Source organism: Xenopus tropicalis, chromosome 2 (assembly GCF_000004195.4).
Source record: "Xenopus tropicalis strain Nigerian chromosome 2, UCB_Xtro_10.0, whole genome shotgun sequence".
Classification (NCBI taxonomy): domain Eukaryota; kingdom Metazoa; phylum Chordata; class Amphibia; order Anura; family Pipidae; genus Xenopus; species Xenopus tropicalis.
In genome coordinates this window covers 79,497,667-79,522,517 of record NC_030678.2, presented here as the reverse complement: position 1 = coordinate 79,522,517, position 24,851 = coordinate 79,497,667, and the positions used below count along the sequence as shown (strand labels likewise).

Genomic DNA, 24,851 nt, shown 5'->3' with positions numbered 1-24,851 from the left:
CTGGCAAACTGAGGGGATAAATGCAGTATAAATGATGCCATTTGGGCGGGGGAGACGTGCCCAACTGATATACATTGTAGGCAAATGTAGGCTTTACATGTCCTTTAAATGCAAAAGTAAACAAAGGGACATATAACAATCACTTAATATATGTGTGATTTTGCAGCCAAAGATAATTCTCCACAATATCATTTACTACTGATAAATCTTTTGCTAAAACAACGGTCTACCTGATAAGATTGCTCACAGGACGCTGACAAAATCTGCCCATGTATGCCCATCTCAACACAAACTATGCAATAAGTATATGTGAAGCCATAAATATCTTATGACTGCTCCCTTAATTGTACACTATAGCCACTCACCAGTGTACCAAGAATTTACATTGTTTCCCCCGTTTTGTATTATTTTTCCTTTATCTGTTATACGATGAAAAGGCAATAAAATGTATGTAAAAAAATAGTAAGCCATCATATAGGTTTTAACAGAAGAAGAGCAGCTTTTTGTGGATCTTATAGTGTCTGTATTACGTTGACCGCTGACTGGGTGTGTAGTAGTTTGTTAGGTGGAGCTTTAATTTAGCCCCCCCGCTAAAACGAAATGTCAACAAACCGAAAATAACAATACGAGTTCGAGACATAGTCGCTGCAGCTTAATGACGTAACGGAGTCGCAGAGTAATTACACGCTGCTTCGCGTCCAACACAAACGCACTGCGCATGCCCAAAAGCCACTCGGCGGATACAGCGTCAGAGGCTTCCCATAATGCTTAGGGAGGAGGACTAAAGATGGCGGCGAATCCGAACTCAAGCAAACCTATATTTGAGTGCCCGAGCTGGTAAGTAAAGGGGAATTAAAAGGCGCAGTAGTGCGTTGCTTTTCGCAAGTTAACATGAAGAAGGTAGAAAACAATGTTGGCAACTAGAAGTCAGGAAAAGCAAGACCGAAAATGCATTTAAAGCTACTGGGTATTCTAGGAAAACATACTAGTGATAGACACGCTGCGGCCCTCCTGCAGCTGCTGCTGATATACAATCCCAAGCATTCCGTGATAGCCAGGAGATGCAGGCAGTTCTTTTTCCTTTAAAGTCGGGGGCCGAAGATTATAGTTGAATGGAACAGTGTTAGTATAATGAGAATTAAAGAGATAAATCATGGCTCCGACAGAGTTTGGATCTTAGCACACTACCATATAGTGAGCATACCCTGGTGTGCATGTACTTACAGGGGATCTCCACCCTAAACAGTTTTTTGCATAAGAAAACAAAATGTTTTTCTAAGCAACATTCATTGATAAATTTGTAATGGTTTTGTAAATGTAACATCTGCAAGGAGTTTGCACGTTCTCCTAGTGTCTGTGAATTTCCACCAAGTACTTGGGTTTTCTCCCACTCTCCAAAAACAAACAAAGTGGTTTCTGATTACATTTACTGTAGTGTGTGTGATTGTGTTAGAGATCTATATTGTAAATTCCACTGGGGCAGGGACTGATGTCAGTGATGTATAATCTCTGTAAAGCACTATGTATATGTGTGTGTGCTATATAAACAGCAGATAATAAATACATTGTTTATTTCTTTCTCTTCTGATTCTGATATTTGAAACAGTGTAGTACAAGTCAGTTTCCTAGGTTTGTTATATCAACTGGCTTCTATTACATCACCTCCGAAGTCAAAACCAGTAGTGCAGAGAATATAAACAGCCAGGCCACTGATACTGATTTCAACAGCAATTTGAATTTCTAAACAGCTCTAAAGCCACTAAACTGTTAAAAGATTGTGCAGAATGACATTTCTTCCTTTATGAAAAAACATTTTTTGGGTGGAGTTTTTCTTTAAAGGACATGTAAACCCCTACACAAAAAAATGTAATCCGTGAACAGCCTTTCTGAAATCTTTCAATACCTGCCACTCTGGTTGTCCAGAGGCTAATAATAAGGCTGCAGTATCCCCTTAACCACTTAGATTTCCTTCTCCTCCTGTAACTCACTAGCCCCCCCCCTCTGGAATTTTCTTTGATTTCTGGCTTGTGGGCATGCTCAGTTGTTCTAAGCTCAGATTACTAAACACGCCCCCCAGTCTAGCAGCCAATGAAGAGATGGCATTGCTGGTTCCCATAGAAACTCAGCTCTAGCTGTCTGCTTCAATTTTTTTTCTCCTTAAATCCTCTCCTGAGCTCAAACATAGCAGAACTTTTATCAAATTAAGAAAATGTAGGCTTTACATGTCCTTTAATCTCTCAGAAACTCTGCATAATATTTAGGGCTCTCGTCAGTTCTTCAGTGTATTTTTTTTTAAGAGTTCAGTTAAAAATTCAAGTTATGAAACCGTAAGTTCTGGAAAGGAAATGGCATGTCTTGGCAAATTATTTTGTTTTCTTAAAAATGTAATTGCTTACATCCACTGTGGGTAAGGAATGCTCAGGAAATATAAAGTAGGATGGACCGTGTAGTCCAGCTATGCTTTAACAACTTTTGATAAATGACCTTTATAAAGATATTTTGTTAAAGGGAATGTAAACCCCCAAAAACTGTTGACAAAAATTGTATTTCTAAGCATCTTTCCAGTGGCTTCACATTTTATTAAATATAAGTGCTATTGAAAACAGTTCATTTCTGTTCTCTGCCCCGGTAGTTCTGACTTGTAGGATATAGCTGAACATACATGTAAACATCTATTTATTTGGCAAAGTTACCAAATGAACATATTTGCCCAACTTGGTCACCTACCGGCTAGGCCAAATGAGACAGAAATCTTTAATTTCTCTGAGCAAATGATTGGACCACATCAGTGCAGTCCTCACCAAATGGTATTTTGAAACCAAACTGATATCTCTTTGGGAGGCAATCAGCCAGGGACCCATACACATGCAGATAAGTTACTGAAGTCGGAAGGGGCTAAATCTACCCATGTATTGCCAGCCTAAGCCCGCTGGATAACAGACCTGTGATGAAGCATATAAAGCCGCTTTCTGTTACATTGTTTAATTATCCTGGGCAGGTTGTGGGGACAAGCCAAAGAACTGAATTAATACCAAGACTGAGGATTTCAGAAATGTTGCACTACTATAACAATGTACCCTCTTTACATTTAGGGCAGGGAAGCCACCCCAGGGTCTGCACCTTGATGTTGTGAAAGGAGACAAGCTCATTGAGGTAGGAACATTAAACCATGTATATGCTTTCGCTGAATGTTTTAAGATGTAAAGGTGCCCATGAAGCTATTCTCATACATTGTTAGGCCAGTTTGGATATTTGTAATCAGATCATCCAATATGAAGCGTGAGATAGGGCTATCGCAAATCTTAGACATGAATGGTTCCTTGGCACTGGTTATAAGCACACCAACCTTCATTTTTAATAATAAGCACAAAACATTAGCCCAGTAACCCTGGCGACTGTCTTCACAGCTAGGAATATTGATTGTTGGTGTTATATACAGTAAGTAGCGTTCCACTTCCAATCTGTTTCTCTCTCTCTCTTATATATATATATAAGAGAGAGAGAGAAACAGATTTGCAGAATTAGTGGAAGTGGAACGCTACTTACTGTATATGACACCAACAATCAATATTCCTAGCTGTGAAGACAGTCGCCAGGGTTACTGGGCTAATGTTTTGTGCTTATTATTAAAAATGGAGGTTGGTGTGCTTATAACCAGTGCCAAGGAACCATTCATGTCTAAGATTTGCGTGTGTGTACACAGAAAGGAGCACACCATATACAAGTCCAAATGCCCTTGGTGCAGGTCAAAAACAAAAATATAATTGAAAGAGTGCCGCACACACAGGGGCTTGATACAAAAGAAAAAAAAGTGTTTTTATTGAAAAAATTCCAACGTTTCGACCAGTGCTGCTCCTCAGGGACAGACCAAATGCCCACACCCACAGTAAATACCCCCACCACATAAAATGGTACCAAAAAACAGCCACAGTAACCATGGCAACCAGTGTACACAAACCCCCACACCCACCAGAGCAGGATAAATTCAAATATTAACATACACAGGCAAATGAAATGGGAGTGCAGTGCTAGAAAACAAGGTTAAGTTTAAAATTATGTAGCTAGTAAGCAACAGATATGTTGTTAGTTATATAAAAATGTCAATTATATAAAGTTAATTCTGTCACCTTTACCTTTTCCACCAGTTCTTTTTGCGTCAACAGTAATTGATTGCAAAGTCTTATCTGTCAGAAGGGAAGTATGGTGTTCATGTACACCTACTTGCAATAACTATTAACAGTTGCAGCTGCAGTATGTTCATTGTGGCCACAATGCTGTGCATCTCAGCTTCATTACATACTTCCTTTGAAAAGGTATAAGTTATACAGTAAAATATAATCCTGAGACTAAGGAACAGGTGTATTAGGCTCTACAACAATTAAGTGAATTTATAGTACAGGTACCAGAAGATCTTATTATATATAAATGGTCAATAAAATGGCAAGCATTACGAAAAGGTTAATTCCTGTGGTATATAAGAAGCTTTATACAAATAAGGTGCAACTGATTAACATGTTGAGTCTCCTTTAAAAGTGCACTTGATACGAGCCAGGATACCCACGCTTGTCTGTTCTTTCAGATGAGTGTATGCCATGGTATCTGGGTTTCCATGAGTGCCACATTAACCCAACCTTAAGCATTTAAGCTCAGAGTGCAGAGAGACACCTTGAGTTATAACTTATGGTACAGATCCAAGGGATACACTGGGTGTGCACTGTGACTATGCGTTTTGTGTGAATGTGTTAGATATGATCATGGTTAAGTTACATAAGTAATGATGTGTTTTTGACTTGCCACAGTTTCTAATTTGAAATATGGACATTTTCTTTAAAGCATTTTTAGTATGACATTGCTTTTTTAAATTATATATTTGTTGTTGTTAATCAGGCTACTCCTATATCTGGGAGCTTCTGTGCTTAAAAGTAATCTTGGTAAAAGCAAGCAAAAATCTGCATTCCTCCTGCCAATTCTAGCACTAGATGTCACTGTTTTACTAGATTATACATGAGGTGGAATTTGTTGCTCTGACTTAGAACATAATTGCAAATTATGCTCATAATTTGCTCAGAAAACCACATAATCATAGGTTATTTTGTTCTTCTATAGAAAATTAATGTCATCCTTCCTTTCACTTGCCCATTATATAGGTCACTCAAACAACAAGAAAACCTATTGTAACTTAAGCGTAAAGCACCAACCCAGCCTCTTGAACGGCCAGATTTATTTCCTTTTAAACTCCTTACTTGTTCATGTGGAGTCTTTGAAGACACTCATTTGTATGTAGGTGACAGGCATTTTTTGACAGTCACAAGAAGTGTGCTTTTTGTAGGCATGCAAATGATTTGGTCTTTTGCAACTTTGCATGCACAAAGTCTGAGTCGGAGTGACCGATAAAAGAAGTGACTTATTACTAGAGTTAGGAATCGGGACAACTATTGAGGCAAGGGTGGCATTCATAGATAGTAAAGAATCACGTACAAATATTAATTGAGATGGATAATGCTTACATTTTCCTACAGGTGATTGCAAAAAAAAGTACAGGTATGGGATCTGTTATCTGGAAACCTGTCATCCAGCAAGCTCCAAATTACAGGAAGGCCATCTCCTATAGACTCAATTTGAATCAAATAATTCATATTATTATAAAGGATTTCTTTCTTTCTTTGAAATAATAACAGTACCTTATACTTGATATCAGATAAGATATAGTTAATCCTTATTGAAGGCAAACAATCCTATTGGTTTTTTTTTAATGTTAAAATGATTTTTTAGTAGACAGAAAGACGTTACTTGGAAAACCCCAGCTCCCAAGCATTCTGGATAAGTCCCATACCTGTACTTTAATAGTACTTACTATAGAATATTGAATATGCAGCCCCACTGAAATGACCAAACACACCAGCAACAACTGTGTTTCTTTTGAACTTGAATTGCACCCCTAATAGCAGATGGAGAGATTTGTCACCTGCGGTTAGATCTGGGCTACCGCCGATGTCATCTTCCCAACACGCTTTCCTGTTGGCAATAAAGTAAATGCCATATTTAACCACTGGCGACAAATCTCCCCATTAGCTTTTAGCCTAAGGGCACATGGGTCAAACACAAGGACCGCAGGCTGAATACGGCCCTTCTGGCTGTTTTATTTGGCCCCTGGTGACTGTGCCTGATCGTGCAGCACCAATCGCCTGACTGCAATCTGACTGTGCCTGACCGTACAGTATATTAATAAAAAAATTTGGCCAGCGATTTAGCCTGGGTTTTAGATTTCAGCCCCCTTATGTGATTGAGTTTTACAATTTATGCAAGACTAATTTGGCACAGATATAAGAGGGAAGTTAGGCAACACCTCACTTCTGCATATGATGGCATTGGTAGAAACTTTTTTTTTAGTTTAGACAAACCAGCTGTGATTTAGTGATCAATTCCAAGTGTTATACACTCCCAGTGTAGTTAACAGTCGCATCTTTGCTTTCATTTTCTAACTTTGTATTAAATTGATAAAATAATTATTTTTGCTTAGTATTCGTATAAGATATGTTTGTTTTTTTGGAATTCTTATCTAAGAAACTGCTTTCATCATCTTACAGAAACTAATTATTGATGAAAAGAAATACTACCTATTTGGTAGGAACCCAGATATTTGTGACTTTACAATTGATCATCAGTCATGCTCCAGAGTTCATTCAGCCCTGGTGTACCACAAGCATCTGAAGAGGGTCTTTCTGATAGACCTCAACAGCAGTAAGTATAATCTATACTTTTGCAACAATGCATCACTTCCCAGGTCAAGAGTTTCACTCAATGTAACACACGGGCACAATACTACAGGTGTCCTTTAATGTATACCTTAAGGGCAGTGGCACATGGAGATTAGTCACCCGCAATAAATCTTGACTACCGCAGGGGACTAATCTCCCCTGTATGCCATTCCACTGGCAAGAATGTAAATTGTCTGTGGGATGGCATATGCATCGCTTTGGTTTCCCAAAGTCGCCCAAAGTTATGTTGCAAGGCAACTTCCAAAAGGGATGCGTATGCCATCCCACCAGCAAGTTATATTCTTGCCAGTGTAAATGGCATATCGGGGAGATTAGTCGCCAGCGATAGTAAAGATTTATCGCGAGCTATTAATCTCCCCATGTGCCACTGCCCAAAAGGTATGCTTTAGACTTGTTAGATTGAAAAAATAATTATGTGGCAGTACTTTAACATTATGGTCATGCTATATGCTTTCCTTAATGTATATAGAATATTAGCTTGTATTTACGTTGCTGTGTCCTATTTTCATCCATCAAAAAGCAATAATCCTAGTAGTAATAGTGTAGCTATATTTAAGACATATATATGCATATAAGACAGACTGTTTGTGACTGCGGTCCTAGTTCTGGACCATTAAAATGCACTGTGTATCTCCGATGATTTTACAAAATTTTAATTTTAAAAAGCTAAATAAGCATATAACTATTATATATAACTATTGTTACCCTGCGCAGGTAAAAAAAAAATTAGTTTACTGTAGACATTGGGACAGCCATTCAGTCTAAATAGGACAAAATGGCACAGGATTACACAGCAGATAAAAGAAGAGCAGTGTAGAATACAGTGGGTTTGGCTCTTACAAAGAAGATAAACAAAATTAAGATATAATTCATAACTCTATACAAGATTAGTGAAAAGTTTTTCATATGATTTAGGACATTTGTTGTCAAGAAATAATTTATTTAAAGATGGTAGATCACCAGATAGCAACTTTAAATGTAAAAAAAAAAAACTTTTTGATATTTACTGGTCTTTTTAAGCAACAGAAACCTAGCTCTAATTAAACTTGTAAAAAATGTAGAATCTGGTTGTGTGAACCTTGTTTCATATTATGTTGCATAACTTTGAATATGAATTAATTACAATTTTTTAGTAGTTTGAAAGTTGTTTGGAAATGTAATAGCCATTGAAAGCAGCATTTGCAGTAGCTGATAGCATAACTCCTGGTTATGATTTTTTAATGTTGCAAATGCCAGTCTCCTTCAGTAAGACGGGTCTGTCAGTCTGTGTGTAATCGTGTTGATGGAAGCGCATGGAATTAAAGAAAAACAAAAGCAAAACTAGTGCAATACGTACAAAACTTTCTTTGTGACTAAAACGCTAAAAGATTTTTAGCGTTCTAATTTGGTGCAAAATGTGCAAATATATTAAGTGAATCGAACAATCAAAAGTGCTTATAAATCAGCCCAATGCAGTGTATCACACCCACACGATGTGTCCAAAGTAAATGCTCACCAGATTTAATTAAAATAAGAGCATGTAGAGAAGTCAATTCGGCTATTGATTGCAGTGCATCCTTAGTCCTCAGAGTATATGGAATGAAGAGGAATCGAAAATAGTATAAAATCGTTTAATATGTAAAATAAAGCCCCTGCACAATGCAGGCTACTTACAGTGTGAAGCAGTATATCAGACACAACAAAAAGCCCAACGCGTTTCGCGTGCTCACGGCACGCTTCCTCAGGAGCAAATGAGCCCACCATCAATCCCCCCCCGTCAGTCTCCTGGTTTGTGTTACATTGTTTCAAATGCCAGGGCAGAGAATAGAAAAGGACAAACACTGCTTTTAATAGCAATAACAATAATAAAACAAATACTTTAAAAAACCATTACAAATTTGTAATGAATGTATATTGCAATGTTGCTTAAAATTATGTTTACTTTCGTTAGGCAAAACTTTATTTTTGTGTCGACATGTCCTTTAATATAAGTGTAAGTGCATTAACCATATAATCTGTTTTAAAAAATAGTTGTTACCTGCCATATTTCCTCTTTTTTAGCACATGGGACCTTTCTGGGCCATATCCGATTGGAGCCCCACAAACCTCAACAGATCCCTATAGATTCCACAATTTCGTTTGGAGCATCGACACGCATGTACACGTTACGAGAAAAACCTCAAACACTTCCATCTGCCTTAAAAGGAGACGAAAAGGCAGGGGAAGATGATGAATTAAAAGGCCTCCTGGGCCTTCCAGAAGAAGAGACTGAGCTTGATGTGAGTGCCAGCTGCTTTAAGCAGTATAAAAAAACGGCTAACAAAAAGTTACTTGTAAATGTAATTGCTTTTAAGTGTTTGTAATAGTGTTTGTTTATCCCTTTCTGTTTTCTGTTTTTAACTCATGTAGCCAGTACTCCTCCAGGAATGGTAACCAGCTGCCTTTTGCTAATAGCCAGCCAGATACTGCAAATAGAACTTACATTTGTTTTAAAAACATTTGATGATACACATAATGGAAAGTTACTTTTCTTTCATTGTTCAAAAAACTGTGTCTGTGGGGAGATCGTCTTTATAGTGACAAAATGGTTAAAAAGAGCCCTTATTTAAAACTAGGAAATATTTGTAAAAATCTGTTGCAGCATTTGATTATTGCAGTAGCGGATGGCAACTAGACATTTTGGTTTTTTTAACCATTTTACTGCCAACAACGTATAGCGTATATTGTTGCAGTAAAAGGTTTTATCTGCCAACAATGTGCACCATACGTTGTTTGGCAGATAAAGGTACTCTCTGCAGAAGCGGCAGCGGAGTGACTCGATCGTCGCAAGGCCGACCCCCAAGCAGCAGACGCGATTGCATTGCGTCTGCTGCTGGTCTTCACTTCCTGTTCCCCCCCACTTACGCACAGTCATACTCACTTACATACATTTACACACACTTACAGCACACAATTTAGCAGGTTTTTTTCATTTTGCACACTAATATACACACTTACACACTGTCACACAACTTTTACACATGTACAAACACTTTTTTTTTACATTTTTTTTTTACCACTTTGTTTTTAGTTTCTTTTCTCTAAAAACTGTATATTTTGACAGCGTGACTATTGGATCAGATATTCTGACCACTAATTACACGTGTGACTTATTTTGTCGTTTCACTAATTTGCCCAATTTTTGTGGTTTTATGCCTGTATTAGTATTCCTGATCTGTTTTTAGCATAGCTTTACCATGTGTAACTTTGTTGTAGAAAAATAACTTTACCTATTTTGAATTCATCAGAATGTGTACCTTCCAAAAATATATGGTTTTCTGGGGGTCTCAGTATAGTTAGGGGGTGTTACAGCAGTCAAGAGGGCTCTGTGTGCAAAAGCTGAGCTGGCAGGCGAGAAATCCATATGCGCAATTTTCATTTTGGGGTCAGTACATACCGCAGACTTTGGTGTATCTATGCATATTGGGCATCAAACTGTTCCGCAGACCTTAGGTGTTTCTATTTGGGGTGATTTGCCTCTGTATGCAAGAAATTGTGTGAGATAAATGCGGCAAATTGCAACATTTTTAGGCAATTTTCTGAAATGTCATAAAAATCCGCAAACAGGAAAGCTTTTACGGCTTGGTACTTTAGAGTAAAATGAAATGTGTACCCATTATAGATTCAGGGGAATGTGTACTTTCCAGAAATATATGGCTTTCTGGGGTGAGTGTACTTTTTTGTAGCATTATCCCACATAAAGGGTGTAAATGTGTTGATTTTGCAGGAGCTGAAATGACAGATCATATGGGGGTATGTTCCCATAGGGGCCCCTACATGCCACATATTTGGGTAAACCTATACATATTGGGTATCAAACTGTTCAGTGGATCCCTGGCGTTCAGATTCAGTGTGTTTTATCTTGGTACCTAATGCTATGTGGGAGATGAGATGCTGCAAAGTGGAAGCTTTAAGGGGATTTTTGGAAATGTCATCAAAATTGCTACATTTAGAAAAGCTTTGCGTCTTGGTACTTTGGAGTAGAAAGAAATGGGTATCCATTTTAGATTCAGGAGAATGTGTACTTTCCAAAAAATATGACTTTCTGGGGTGAGCATACTTTTTACTAGCTTTATCCCACATAATGATGTAAATGTGTTGATTTTGCAGGAGCTGAAATGACAGATCATATGGGGGTATGTTCACATTTGGGGCCCCTACATGCCACATACAAACCTAAACATATTGGGCATCAAACTGTGCAGTGGGCCCCTGGCATTCATATTTAGGGTGTTTTATTTGGTTACTGTGTGTTAGTGGATTTTTTTGTCCTTGAAATCTTAAGTATGCAGCTTTCTGGAGCAGTGCTTTGGAAATTTGGTAGTGTACTGCTGGGAGTTTTTGACCTATACAAGTGAGAAATCTTCATAAAACTATATTTGGTATTGGCACGTTCAGGAGACATGGGACTTTCGAAATCAGTTGTATTTTTGTGCATAAAATAATTTGTTTCTGGTATGTGTGTTTATAGTATGGAAAATGTGACATTTAGAAGCCTATATCTTGTTACAGAATTGGAATTACACCAAAATTCTACCATATTTTGAAAGCTTAGGTTGCCCTCCCTGATAAAAACAATATATTGTTTTCCTGGGTAAACTAAAAGTCCCCCCCCCCGAGGAAACAGTGCAAAATGTTCAAAAACTGTCTGGCAGTAGAAGTTCCGCTTTGACCAAAACGGCTGGCAGTGAAAGGGTTAATCCATTCTGCATACCATTCAACTTTAACACTATTTTTAAAGAACTGTGGCAGAGGGTTTTTAGAAAAACAGTGAGTAGTAGTGTTATTTAGTGCTGAAACATAAAGCTAAGGTAGTGCAACGTGCATAGATGAAAAAATATCAGAGGATATTTAGGTATTCCTTTTTTGTTAACAAATACAAAGGGGAAAATTTAGTAGTAAACACCCTTGACTACTTTATGTAAGCAGAAAACACTTCATTATAATAAATACTGTGATAGCGCGTGGTCTGGTATTATCTATAAGTAATTACTCTCGGTTAAAGTGATTGTGATACCTAAAATAAGTATACACCTAAGGGCTGTGGTAGACGGGGAGATTAGTCGCCCGCGACAACAAATCTCCCGTGTTGTGGGGGGCGACTAATCTCCCCGATATGCCATCCCACCAACTTTAATGTAAATCGCCGGTGGGATGACATATGCGGCGACACAATTTCCCGAAATCGCAGAAGTTTCCTCTCAAGGCAACTTCCGCGATTTTGGGAAATTGCGTCGCCGCATATGTCATCCCACCGGCGATTTAAATTGAAGCTGGTGGGATGGCATATTGGGGAGATTAGTCGCGGGCGTCTACCACGGCCCTAAAAGTGCGCAAGAAATTGCCTGTGTTACGTTAACCTTTTTTCTGTTAATTGCGTCTAAAAGCATTTATTGGGAAAATAAAAATGAGAACACAGAACAGCAGAGGAGCAGAAGGTTGGGTCAGTATCTGATATCTACAGTTCCTGCAAGCCAAGTATTTGTCAAAGAACAAACATAGCCGAAACTGTGCTAACGTAAGAAAGTCTTGTGTGTCAGATTTATGGCAGTGTTAGTTTACATTTGAACTCCTAAAGCTGGCCATACACGTGGCGATCTCACGATGTTTCGTACGACCGTCGGTCGCACGAAACATCGTCAGATCCGCCACACACCATTCAGGGCTGAATCGGCAGGTAAGGAGGTAGAAACAATAGGATTTCTACCTCCTTCTGCCGATTCAGCTCTGAAGGGAGAATTTTGGTCAGGCGCCTTCTATGGCGCCCGATCAAAATTTTCTAACTTGGCCGATCGGCGAGCCGACCGATTTCAGCAGCTTCCTGCGATATCGGTCGGCTCGCTGACATGCCATACACGCACCGATTATCGTACGAAACGAGGTTTCGTACGATAATATCGGTGCGTGTATGGCCACCTTAAGAATGGAGAAATAGGAGGCAGAGAAGGGGAGTCTTTCAATCCATCTACCACATCTAAAGAGGGCTTTTTCCACCCATTTGATACCTAAATGCTTGAAAACATAATGTGTCCCCTACAAAGTAAAAGATGGAAAATGATGAAAACTGGATGAATACAATTTTTGCATATCTTTGGACAACATCTCCCTGCCTTCACATACAAATATAGAAAGCTCATCAGAGCTTGTGTTTCACAGTAGGACTCTTTTAAATTCCAGTCTGTAGCGCTGCCCTTCAGTGAGTTTGTTGTTCTTGATAAAAGCTGACTTGCGAGTGGTGGCTATCCATTATATGCAGATGTGCATGCAGATCGCCTATGGGTGATTACTAAATAAGAAGTCCGCTTTGGATACTTCCAAGAATTCATTATCTTGGGCTTTCCTTAAGAGATCACACCTTTACAGAAGTGTTCAATTTTGAATACAGGTCTGAAGTCCTGTACTTAAAATTGCACTTGAGCCAACAAAAGGGATCTTAAAGGAACAGTAACACTAAAAAATGAAAGAGCTTTAAAGTAATAAAAATATAATGCACTGTTGCCCTGCACTGGTAAAACTGGTGTGTTTGCTACAGTAACACTACTATAATTTATATAATAAGCTGCTGTGTAGCCACGGGGGCAGCCATTCAAGCTGGAGAAAAGGCACAGGTTACATAGCAGATAACAGATAAGTTCTGTAGAATACAATAGTGTTTTATCTGTTATCTGCTATGTGCCTGTGCCTTTTCTCCTTTGAATGGCTGCCCCCATGGCTACATAGCAGCTTATTTATATAAATAATAGTAGACTTTCTGAAGTAAACACACAACTTTTACCAGTGCAGGGCAGCAGCACATTATATTTTAGTTACTTTTATACACTTTCATTTTTTGGTGTTACTGTTCCTTTAAGAAGGTAAATTCAGGCGATCATTGCATCAGTAAGCTAATGCAGTCCTGGCCATGACAGGCACAGTTTTTAGCCACATATCAAAGATTCAAAAGGAATTCACAATTTTTTTTTTTTTACTCTTCTGCAGAATCTCACAGAGTTCAATACTGCCCATAACAAGAGAATATCCACGTTAACTATAGAGGAGGGCAATATTGATATTCAGAGACCAAAGAGGAAGAGGAAAAATTCCCGTGTAACTTTCAGTGAGGATGATGAGGTTATTAATCCCGGTAAGCTACACTTTTATTCAATTACCAGTTTTCTACATCCCTGTCTATTTGCATGCCACTCCCACCCCTTAATCTTTTCCTACTCTTCATTTTTATGTCATGCTTCTGTCTGCTTCTTATCCCTTTAGTTTTCTTCGTTCTCTGTCCTTTTCTTTTCTTTCCTCTTCTCCTTAGCTCTTTCTTTTTCTGTTCTTTCTTGCATTACAGTTAACCTTTTTATTTATTTATTTTGCAAATGGTTGAAGCACAGTTGAAAGCACTACAGTAATGTGAAAGAGTTTGGCCCTCTGATTTTAGGTATTTTTGCGTAGTTGTTAAACTGAAAGGTTTATAATCTTTAAAGGGGAAGGAAAGGCTAAGTCACTTGGGGGTGCCAAAATGTTAGGCACCCCCAAGTGACTTAGATCGCTTACCTTGTACCCTGGGCTGGTGCCCCTGTTAGGAGAAAAAAGAACCAGCCCAGGGTACCTGTAGGAAGCGTTTCCTCCTTCCTCTCCCTTCTGCTGGCGAAATCCGTCGGCCGGCGCATGCGCAGTAGAGTGAAAAGCCGACTTACTTGTTTAAGTTCGGCTTTTCACTCTACTGCGCATGCGCATGCAAGCGAATAGGAAGGAGGAAGCACTCGCTGCTACCCCGGGCTGGTGCTGTTCTCTCCCTACAGGGGCACCAGCCCGGGGTAGAAGGTATGTGATCTAAGTCACTAGGGGGTGCCTAACATTTTGGCTTAGCCTTTCCTTCTCCTTTAAAGAAAATGTAAATGGGATAAAGCAAGGGACCAGTGTCAAGCACAAAAATTTTTCGCGCGAGTTCACTCGCAACACGTTCTTAAGTGCGTCCATCTGCGCCTTTATATGTGCAGGGCTGTCATCTCCATCTTTATGCGTGCCTCTATATGCGCGTCCCGTGGATTGGCGCCTCTAAACCCCCGGCGCATTAATTTAATTCCCTCCCGCAGTGAATATGCTGTGTATGCCAAGCGCCGCCTGAAGAAAGGCGTGTATAAAAGCATTGCGCCTATAAAGACGTGACTATTTTATACGCGCCTTTCTTCAGGCGGCGATTCGCGTACACAGCATATTCACAGAGGCGGCCCACTAGAAAGCAGCCCGCGGACCGGCGATTGGGGACCCCTGGTATAAGTGACCTAGGAAAGTCAAGCAGTTGAGCACCCCAATACTTGTGACTCTTACTAATGACTAATTAAAATTCAAGAGATTGCTATAAGTTAGACCTGATTCATACAGCCATGAGGGCCCCAATATGTAAGCATGCATAGAATATATAGATTGTGATACTTAAATTTATATTTATTAAAACTACTAATGTAATAAAGATTAATCAGTTTTTACATGATAGTTATATATATATATATATATATATATATATATATAATATTAATAATAAAAAATTTCTTGCAGAGGATGTTGATCCTTCTGTTGGGCGTTTCAGAAATATGGTGCAAACAGCTGTGGTTCCTGTAAAGGTAAGTTTATTTCCTTTTCTGAAATATTGTATATTTTTTGCATTTTGCACTACAAATAGTCATTACCTTAGCAGAGGCCTTATTTAACTGAACTGAGATGGCATCTATTATTAACAATAGGCCAATGTCAGTGGGCGTACAGTTTCACACAATTACTACTTGTTGATACAATCACGAGTAACAATTGGCAAATTAATGTATTACTAGAGGGTGTGTAGTTATGCATGCTTGCTCTGTTTCCTACAAACACACTTCCATTATGGCCAATATTTATGTTAGGGACTGAGGGCTGCTGGGAGCAGTAAATCTGGGATGTCTGGAAAAGCATTATATAGGCCTTTGGTTTGGTGGAGCCTTTCAGAATTGGCTGCCAGCACTTACACCTGGGGTGGAGTGGCAGCTGTTTTGTGGGGTGAAAAAAATGTAGCATTTTATATAGATGCTCACACTCTTGTGGAGTATGATCAACTTCTGTACTCTCTGAAACAACCTCAGTTTATAAAATGTATATACACATGCTCACCTCTTATTCCAGGTTACTACCAACAAACTCTGTGCAACAGTACAATGCTATTGTGTATAGAAGTTCAGGTGCTTTGAATAGCCCCATCTCTTCTGATCTCATGTCTTTCATTTTTAAGTTGTCTGTTATGGCTGCTGTTTGCCAGAAGATAACTATCTACATCCTTCTGCTTTATCAAGGGCATCATTCTAGTTTTCTAAATATAATCAGTAAAAAATTCTCTACTATTTCTGACATAAGACCATTTTTAGTGGCCCCTTCTCCACTTCTCTTTATGCCAGATTTGGAGTCAGATTTTGACTGAAAGCTAAATAAAAGATAGTCAACTCTTACACATTGTCTAGACAAAGGGAGCACACACCAAAATTTTGAATTGATTATATATAGAATGTTTTTTTATAATATATTAAATATTCAAGGAATTTAAGTACTGTAAAATATAAACTTTGAAAAAAAGATTAAAGCAAATCAGATATTTTACTTGTGGTGGGTAAATATTGCTGTTAAGACAAGGCATCACATGCAGCATCAAATGTAACAGCGCAACCACTAATTAGTACGTTTGCCCTGTGCTGTTATAGACTGCTTAGCAGTCTGAGAGAGAGAGAGAGAGAGAAACAACAACAACAACAAGAGATCCTCTGCACTCACCCATTATCAATATATAGAACATTAAGACATTCGGTGCATTTAAGCTACTAAGAAATGCCCTTCCCTTTAAGCAAAACAGGGATTGTTTGTCCGTATATTGCAATATACTTCAAGCTGGCCAACTGCGTCAAAGTCATCCCTTTTGACCAGTTCCTACAGTATACAGTTAAATATAGAGCTGGGCGGTATGACCAAAAATTGATATCACGGTATTTTTCAAAATTATATCGGTATCACGGTATTTGACGGTATTTTTTTTTCCCCATGCATGATTAGGTGACCACCCCAAACACCCCCCCCCCATCCGCACCCCCCCCCCCCCCACCCCAAACACCCCCCCCATCCCCTTCACATAAATATAAATTACTGGCCAGGCAGCCGCAGGCACCCCCGACAGCTCACATTGGTATCAGACTGAGTGATGCGTCCTAGCGACGGCGCTTTTGTAGAGTGTGCGCGCTGACGTTACGTGCGCGCTGACGTCACGCGCGCAACCCGGAAATACTAAGAAAAATTGCCAGGAGGCGCGCACACCGGTATGCCGGTATGTTAAAAATTTATATCATTTTTTTTTTTTTAAAAACTGTGTTTGGTTTATACCGGTATACCGCCCAGCACTAGTTAAATACAGTTAATAATAAATCCACAGAGAAGGGGCTAATGGTGAAAACAATTTGTTTTTTGGTGGAAACAGCATGAAGCCCACATGTTACCCACAGTCCCAGGAATTCATTTCATGGGCCTGGAAGCTTATAAATAAAGTTGAGTATGTATCACGTACTTTTTGTCCAGAACAATGTAATCTAGGTAGGATGCCAAGAGCCTTGTTTCTAGGCTCAGTCAAAATGTTAAGTGCTAGGAATAGCTAGTGGTAGGCTAAATAGCTCACTCTAACTATCTCAGTGAGGGACAGACAAACCAGGGAGCCTGGATAGTTTGGTGCCTTAGTAAGGAGATAAGGACTTTTCCATGCGATGCCTGGGTCATTCTCTGACTCAGTATGAAGCTGTCTACTTTAGGAATGAGGTGGCTGAAAGGTGTAAAGGGATAAGAATGGGCATTGCTGTAAACTGTAACTGGCATTATAAAATATCTAAAGAGTAGAAGAAAATGTAAATAATAAGTGAATCGAGGAAAACTGATAAATGTAAGAATATGCAGTAACTGTTCCGGAAACATGGTATGTGAAGTAATAAAAGTAGTGCAGAAGGAAAAGTTTTAAAAATATTTAGAACCGAGCAAGGGCAGTTTCTCAGATTTTATTCCTGAACAGTAGAACCTACATGTGGGTGAGAGGGAGGATGTCCTTATTTTTTTGATACATAAATGTGGGCCCCTCCAACATGCAACCACAAGGGTTTAGCTGTGACTGCAGCACCAGAATGCAGCTCTGCAACTGGCTGACCGCTACTGGGTAAAAAGTGACAAGGGGGGAGGGTGAGGATTTCCCCTTTAGCAGATGTTTTGTGACATAAGGCAGCAGACTTAGCAAAAACAAAACTTACACTTGAAAGAAACCAATTAAACTTGAATTCAAATATACATGACAATTTAGATTATTTACTTTTCACAGAAAACTGCTGTCTACACTCTACTAAAGTACTTTTTAAGATGACCTCTCTATTTAAGACGCTTTTGTTAATACTAGTTTCAGTGTAGAAGTGCAGTTATTACTTAAAGGCTTCCATGTACTGTATGAGAGACCATGTTTATAAGCACTTACACAAGTAGGGTTTATCTTGATGAAAGTGTCTTATTTAATAGCATTGATGTAATACATGCATTTGTATTTAGGCCTGTGTTCACATGAGCGCATTATTGGGCCCTTTTGCTCACGCTTCTGCCTGTTGGCGCATGACAAACATACAGCAGTTCCACACTAACTATGCAAGGGTGTCTAAGTACAGTATAACACTAATTTTACATTTTTCCAGAGTTAATTTAGGGAAAGCTTAAAATGCAGTACATGGCGGCACACTGACCATAAGCAATGAGATATAGGCAAAGTAGTAACTATTTTATCTGTTTTGGTGTAATGTAATAAACAGTCTAAGTTTGCTACTTGTCTAGTAACCCGTACCATTAACTGGTCAACAAAATGGAGTCCATACCTGAAATTTGCACTTAAATTTATTAAAGAAATCCTAGGCTAATTGTGTGGATTAAATTGTACTGTCTTAGAAACCCGTGAGGAGAGAAATAATATCTAAGTAACCAAGCATCTGCATGATGATGTACTGTGGTTTAAGTATGTTTTGATTACGTGTGTAATACACTTTGTCATGTTACTAACAAACTTTGAGAAAAAAAACCCAGAGCTATGACACTGTCAAGAAAGAATAGTTATCTGAAAGACAACTTTTCATTTTGCACATGGAATTGTTGGGCCATTTCCATAAACATTCTGAGAATCTGTAAAATTCATCCCTTGTACTGCATACTGATGTATTATCTGCATCAAGGAAAGATCAAATATTGATCAGATTCAGACACTTAATTGTTAATATAATTAAGTGTCTGAATCACAGATTTGTATATTTTTCCATTATCTGCTACTTGTCAGCCATGTGAATACATTAGGTATAGAATGTTTATTTACATTTAACTACTAAGGGAATGTCTTGTTATATTGTTCTGAAAACCATAATTCCCTTTCCTTTTTCACAACAGAAAAAGAAAACCGAAATTCCTGGTTCCCTCAGTCTAGAAGATTCAGTGGGACGGCGTGTCCAGAACTTCCCGTTTACTGGAGGCCTCTATGGTGGGCTTCCTCCTACGCATGCTGAAGGTGGCGCACAGACAGCTGGAGGCCATGGCACAGCCCTGATGGGCGGCATGCCCTTCCCTAATCTTGCGCCAGAGGTGGATCTTGCACCTACCACTGCTACTGTAGCTCCCATAACTGTTGCCCCTGCTCCATCCAGCTTTACTGCTGAAGCTGTTAATGAACCCAAGAAAAAGAAGTATGCCAAGGAGGCCTGGCCAGGGAAGAAACCCACTCCATCATTGCTCATCTAAGATGACTGCTATAACACATGTAGGGAGATACTGGGACAATAAGCCAACACTTTGTTTTTCAGGTGTCTGCCAGAAAGAAGGAAACTGGCACATTTTTTAGCCAGGTTATCATTGTCATGTATGGTCCTTTTTGCTTTAGTTGTATGAAAAGAAATCAGTCAACATAGGGATGTCTTAAAATCCACTCTTGATAATGAACCAACCTCAATTTTTACTGAACATAAATGTTTCACTGGTAAGAAAAACTCCTCCAGAAAAATGACGAGTTCATGCACGCTAAATCAATATATCAGTCACATAGAGGCAGCAGTGATGGGAAAAATATATTACTGACAAAGGGGAATAGAATCAATGTGTTTTATGTTGGCCACCTATATACAGTGTATAGAAATCTGCATGCAACTGTACAGCTTTAGAGATATTTTTATATGTAATATGTGAATTCTATACATTTATGTAAACTTTTCCTCTTGCTTTGTTTTATTTGACTGTGTGTGTGTGTAAATGGGTGAAAGCTAACTCACATTAATTTTCTTTTTATTTGCCCATGCTACTATGCAGTGGCCGCCAGTCAGGGTTACATTTACCAGCAAGAAGATAGTGTATCTCATAAATTCAGTACCTAATCCTCCACCTATTCCATATTCGAATGCAGAGGAGAATGTTTATTTAAAACCAGAATACTCATCAAGCAGACAGTAGAATTCACCAGTAGCTAAAAATAAGAGGATGTTGCTCTATAATCAGGTAGCAGAAGTAGTAAAGTTTTTGTATTTAACATCAGTCTAATGTTAATGGTGTAATTCCTTCTTAACACTACTTTGATTGGTTCTCCCCATGTAGAAAAGAAGGTGCATTGCTGTATAGTGGTGTAACTACTGAGGGAGCAGCGATTGCAAGTGCACCCCCTCCCAATAGGTTTCTTGCATGCACTATATGGAGATCTGTGGTTCCCTCATTATGTGCCTGGTGCTGTATCTAGGATGAAAAAACCTTCAGAAAGAGAACTGTGCTTTTCAGTTTGCTAGTAAACTGCATATATTGCAGCACAGAAATAGGATCCCTTATCTGGAAACTTTTTATTCAGAAAGCTCTGAATTACAGGAAGCCTATTTGCCATAGAGTCCATTTGAACCAAATAATTCTGATTTTTAAAAATACATTTCTTTTTCTCTGTAATAATAAAACAGTAAGTACCTTGTACTTGTTCCTAACAAAGTTGGGTGAAGCCATACTTGTGGCAAATCAATCCTATTGTGTTTATTTAATGTTCAATGTTTTGCACTCTTTAAGTTATGATTATCCAAATTCTAGAAGCTTACCAGATAATTGAGAAATTTAAAAGGCTGACCACACATTGGACTTGTCCAGTTTTTTCAGTCTTCAGTGATAGTGTGCAGGGCTGTGGAGTCGGTAGATAAATTCTCTGACTCCTCAGTTTCTGATATTTCCGACTCTGACTCCTCTGTTTTTAATATGCTAATGTATTTAGTGAAGCATACAGTCAATGAAAAGCATTCTTCATGGTCATTTAACGTGTTCGTTTATGCACTGCGTGCATTGGGCTTTATTCTTATAGCAGAGAAGTAATTAATTATGACTGTTTGTGAATTGGGACATTTAAACTTGCTTTATTTTTTTTATTCCCATTTAAATTTAGTAGGAGTAGGAGTCGGAGTCGGTTCATTTATTTCCGACTCCAGGTACCCAAAATTGCCTCCGACTCCACAGCCCTGATAGTGTGTTCCTTTGGGTTCAGACCTAGAGGGGGAAACTAGTGAATTCCTACATTTACATAAGGTATAATGTGCAACAATCCACAAACATTGTTTGGTTATTGCTTATACAAATAGGGTAAAGTTCAACTGTTTTTTTCCTACAGCTCCATATAAATCCATCTTTTTGAGACTGATCTGTTTGTTACATTGTCTTCTTTAAACTCCAAGTGTATAAAATACGGCTGAATTGGTTTCCATGCAAATTAAGTTACAAGTTAACCATCCAGTTTGTGTATTTTTTAGGTGTGCATTTTGAAATGATTGTTTATCAAGCCCTGTTGGATCCGTGTGCTTTGCACATGCAAATTCTTATTTCTGGCATGTAGTTCTAAAGATTCACTTGCATTTAATCTTGCAAACTTCATGTATTTTTGCCCAGCATTACGGTCAGTTAAGGAGAGGTTATTTTCTGTTCTGTATATTCTTGAAAGTTTATCATAATGACTGACAAAGCCATTCATACGGTTGTATTCTGCACAGACATTACCCACCAATATGTACCATGTATATTTGTTTGGACAAGTTTTAAAGTTTGATTAGCCAGTATGGGCCAAAGGCACAAAACAATGCAAATGTGGGCATACTGAGTATTGCCACTTGTACAGTACCCTTGTGGCCTGTGGGCTAATCACCATCAAGGATCAGCCAAACAAACACGCTTATACAGGTATAGGACCTGTTATCCAGAATGCTCAGGACCAAGGGTATTCGAGATAAGGGGTCTTTCCGTAATTTGGATCTCCATACCTTGTTTAAAAAAAAAATCAATAAGCCTAAAAAATCAATAAAACATTAATTAAACCCAACATGATTGTTTTGCATCCAATAAGGATTCTTTATATATTAGTTGGGATCAATCACAAGGTACTGTTTTATTATTACAGGGAAAAAGGAAATCTGTTTTAAAATTCTGAATTATTTGATTAAAATGGAGTCTTTGGGAGACAGGCTTTCCATAATTCGGAGCTTTCTGGATAACGGGTTTCCAGATAAGGGGTCCGATACCTGTACTTATTAATTTTGCCAATTCATTATCAGGAGGGGAATTTACATTTTGTTTGTCTTTAAGACGATGCACTCAAGTTGAGGTGGTGTGTTTAGCCAGGTTTTGTCATGGTGACGCTTTTCAGGGCTGTGATACACCCCAAATGTGGCAGTATAGTTTAGTGCCTCTCTGCCTACTGCAGTTGAGTTGATAAATAACTGTTATATACAGCCCACCTATTCATTCTCAGTGATAGAGGTTCACAACTGCAATGGTTAATCTCCTTTATTACATAGAGCAGCAGCAGATATTTTTGTTTTTTTTAGAAAACTTTGCGATCCCATCAGTAAAACTTACATTTATATTATTTTCCTCTTTTCCCCTTAACAAGAAGTTTTATTTAAGCCAGCAATAGTGATCCATCAGATATCAAAATGTTTTGTATATAGATTTCTTTTCTGATTGTGCAGGTTTCATTTGATAGATTATTATGTATTTTAACACTTTGTATTTCTTTAGTCTGAGTTTTGGCTATTAATTACTTTTAAAATGAGAAAAGTTCAACTGAAATAAAAAACTCAGATCTACTCTTCAGTTATCCTTTTTTTTTTTTTTATATTAAGTGGTCATGCATAGTACCTGTCTGGGTTAATTTTTGTTCATTATTTAAAAAAGAAAAGTGGTTGGTTGTTTGAATTATTGCTGCAATTCCATTCTTTCATTGGCTTGAAATAAGCAAGTATATGTGTGCTTTGCATACCACTTTTTTACTTGCTTAGTGGCATATGGGGCAATAGAACATTAGATATATTTACATTAAAAATTAATTGTACCTACAACCTAGTTTCCAAAAAAAAGTTGGGCACTGTGTAATATTATAAAAACAAAATTGGTAGAACATATTGAAAATGGCAACAGGTTAGTAACATGATTAGGTATTAAAAAAAAAAAAAAAACCAGAGTCATTGGGTCCATCAGAAGTAAAGATAGAGGGGGGTATCCCACTCTCTCAAACACAGTCGGCAATTTAAGAAAAATGTTCATCAACTTAAATTGCAAAGAGTTTAGGGATTTTATCATCCACACTACATGATATCATTAAAAGATTTAGAGAACCACGACCAGTCTCTGTACAAAAGGGACAAAGCCAAAAGCCAGCATTGGATGGCTGTGATCTTTGGGCCCTTGGGAGGCACTGCATTAAAAACCAGACACTGACTGAACCCAGCTTATTGCTGCATCATCAAATGCAAATTTAAACTTATTTTTATATATATATATATATATATATATATTTCCAAGTAAATGCCGGCACTCATGTATAGATAAGTTGCTGTTGCCTGGGTGCAGGTCCAAATAATGTTCAAGGTGCTTGAGAGAGGGTCAGCACTCACAGGACTTATATAAACAAATTATTTTTATTACAGAGAAGACTAACGTTTCGGCTAGCACTCTAGCCTTTATCAAAGTGATGAATACAACAAACACAGTGTCTAAAAAAAGCACAAAGTGGTGGGAAAAAGTGGAGAGGACGTCATCATACGTCGCCAGAGACAGGATACCAGAGATAAACCAATAAAAAAAAAAAAACATGCAATAAAAACAAAAAATACAAGAGAAATAATAAGTACAAGCAAGTAGTCAAAAGGTCTAAGCAGCAGCTTAAACAGAAACAAAAGTATCAAAGTTAACATGCTACTGTAGCTAGCTATCAGGGGTGAGCCGACAAAGTAACAAGTTTGTATCGACACAGTTCTGCTTCACATGAGCCCCATGAGTTGAAATAGACTCATAATCAAGAAAACTTAGTCAGTAAATGAAAACTTAAATAGGGCTGAAATGGGTTGCTATGGTAACTGGTTGCCTTGGTAACACTACATTTTTATTTTACACCACTCCCCATTGGGACAGTACGGGTAAAATATTAGTAATCAGAGGTTCATCACAATAAGTTCATTTGATTACAAATCCATGTATGTGGGGTGTGAATGTACATACAAGGGACAGGTTGCTAGGTTGCCGGCATCATAGTAACCAGAGTCAAGTAGGTTAAAATTCCAGGTTAATCACCAAAAACACTTGTAGTTCATAGAACATCGGAGTCATTATTCTTGCAGGGGATAACACATCCCTATCTACAAAGGCAGGAGAGAATACGCAGATGTGATTTGATATGGAAAGAAAGTGACATGTTGAAAGCTTTCTCAAAGTAGAGCAGCACACCGTGAGAGAAGTAAAGATAAAATGAAGGTAAGTGGGTGAGGAGAGGAACCTCTGATTGAAAAGGCCAAAGAAGAGGTATTGTTGGAGTTTCGCAGTCTACGGCAGAGGGTTAAGGGCTCCCATTGGACGGTTTCAGACTCAGGTGACCAACTGACCATGACAACTGTGTATGTAGTACCTACCTGAGTCTGAAACCCTCCAATGGGTGCCCTTAATCCTCTGCCGTAGACTGCGACACTCCAACAATACCTCTTCCTTGGCCTTTTCAAT

General features: G+C 38.4%; 1 protein-coding gene and 1 non-coding gene across 3 annotated transcripts; both read left to right on the top strand.

The window, feature by feature from the left end:
• Positions 1-719: 719 nt before the first annotated feature.
• ppp1r8 (protein phosphatase 1 regulatory subunit 8) lies at positions 720-22,945 on the top strand. Of its 2 annotated transcripts, NM_001017079.2 has the most exon segments (8): positions 782-837; positions 3,093-3,153; positions 6,588-6,741; positions 8,820-9,037; positions 13,776-13,920; positions 15,339-15,403; positions 19,248-19,761; positions 22,415-22,945. In NM_001017079.2, coding segments are annotated over 7 exon segments (1,041 nt in total). In that variant the 5' UTR covers positions 782-787; the 3' UTR covers positions 19,596-19,761; positions 22,415-22,945.
• On the top strand, positions 4,533-4,691 carry LOC116409397. The gene has a single exon (XR_004221838.1).
• Positions 22,946-24,851: the final 1,906 nt, after the last annotated feature.

Coding starts and splice junctions, on each gene's coding strand:
- ppp1r8 (XM_012957029.3), top strand. CDS start 788: ATGGCGGCGAATCCGAACTCAAGCAAACCTATATTTGAGTGCCCGAGC. Junction 838..3,092: donor ATATTTGAGTGCCCGAGCTG/GTAAGTAAAGGG, acceptor CTTTACATTTAG/GGCAGGGAAGCCACCCCAGG. Junction 9,038..13,775: donor AAGAAGAGACTGAGCTTGAT/GTGAGTGCCAGC, acceptor ACTCTTCTGCAG/AATCTCACAGAGTTCAATAC.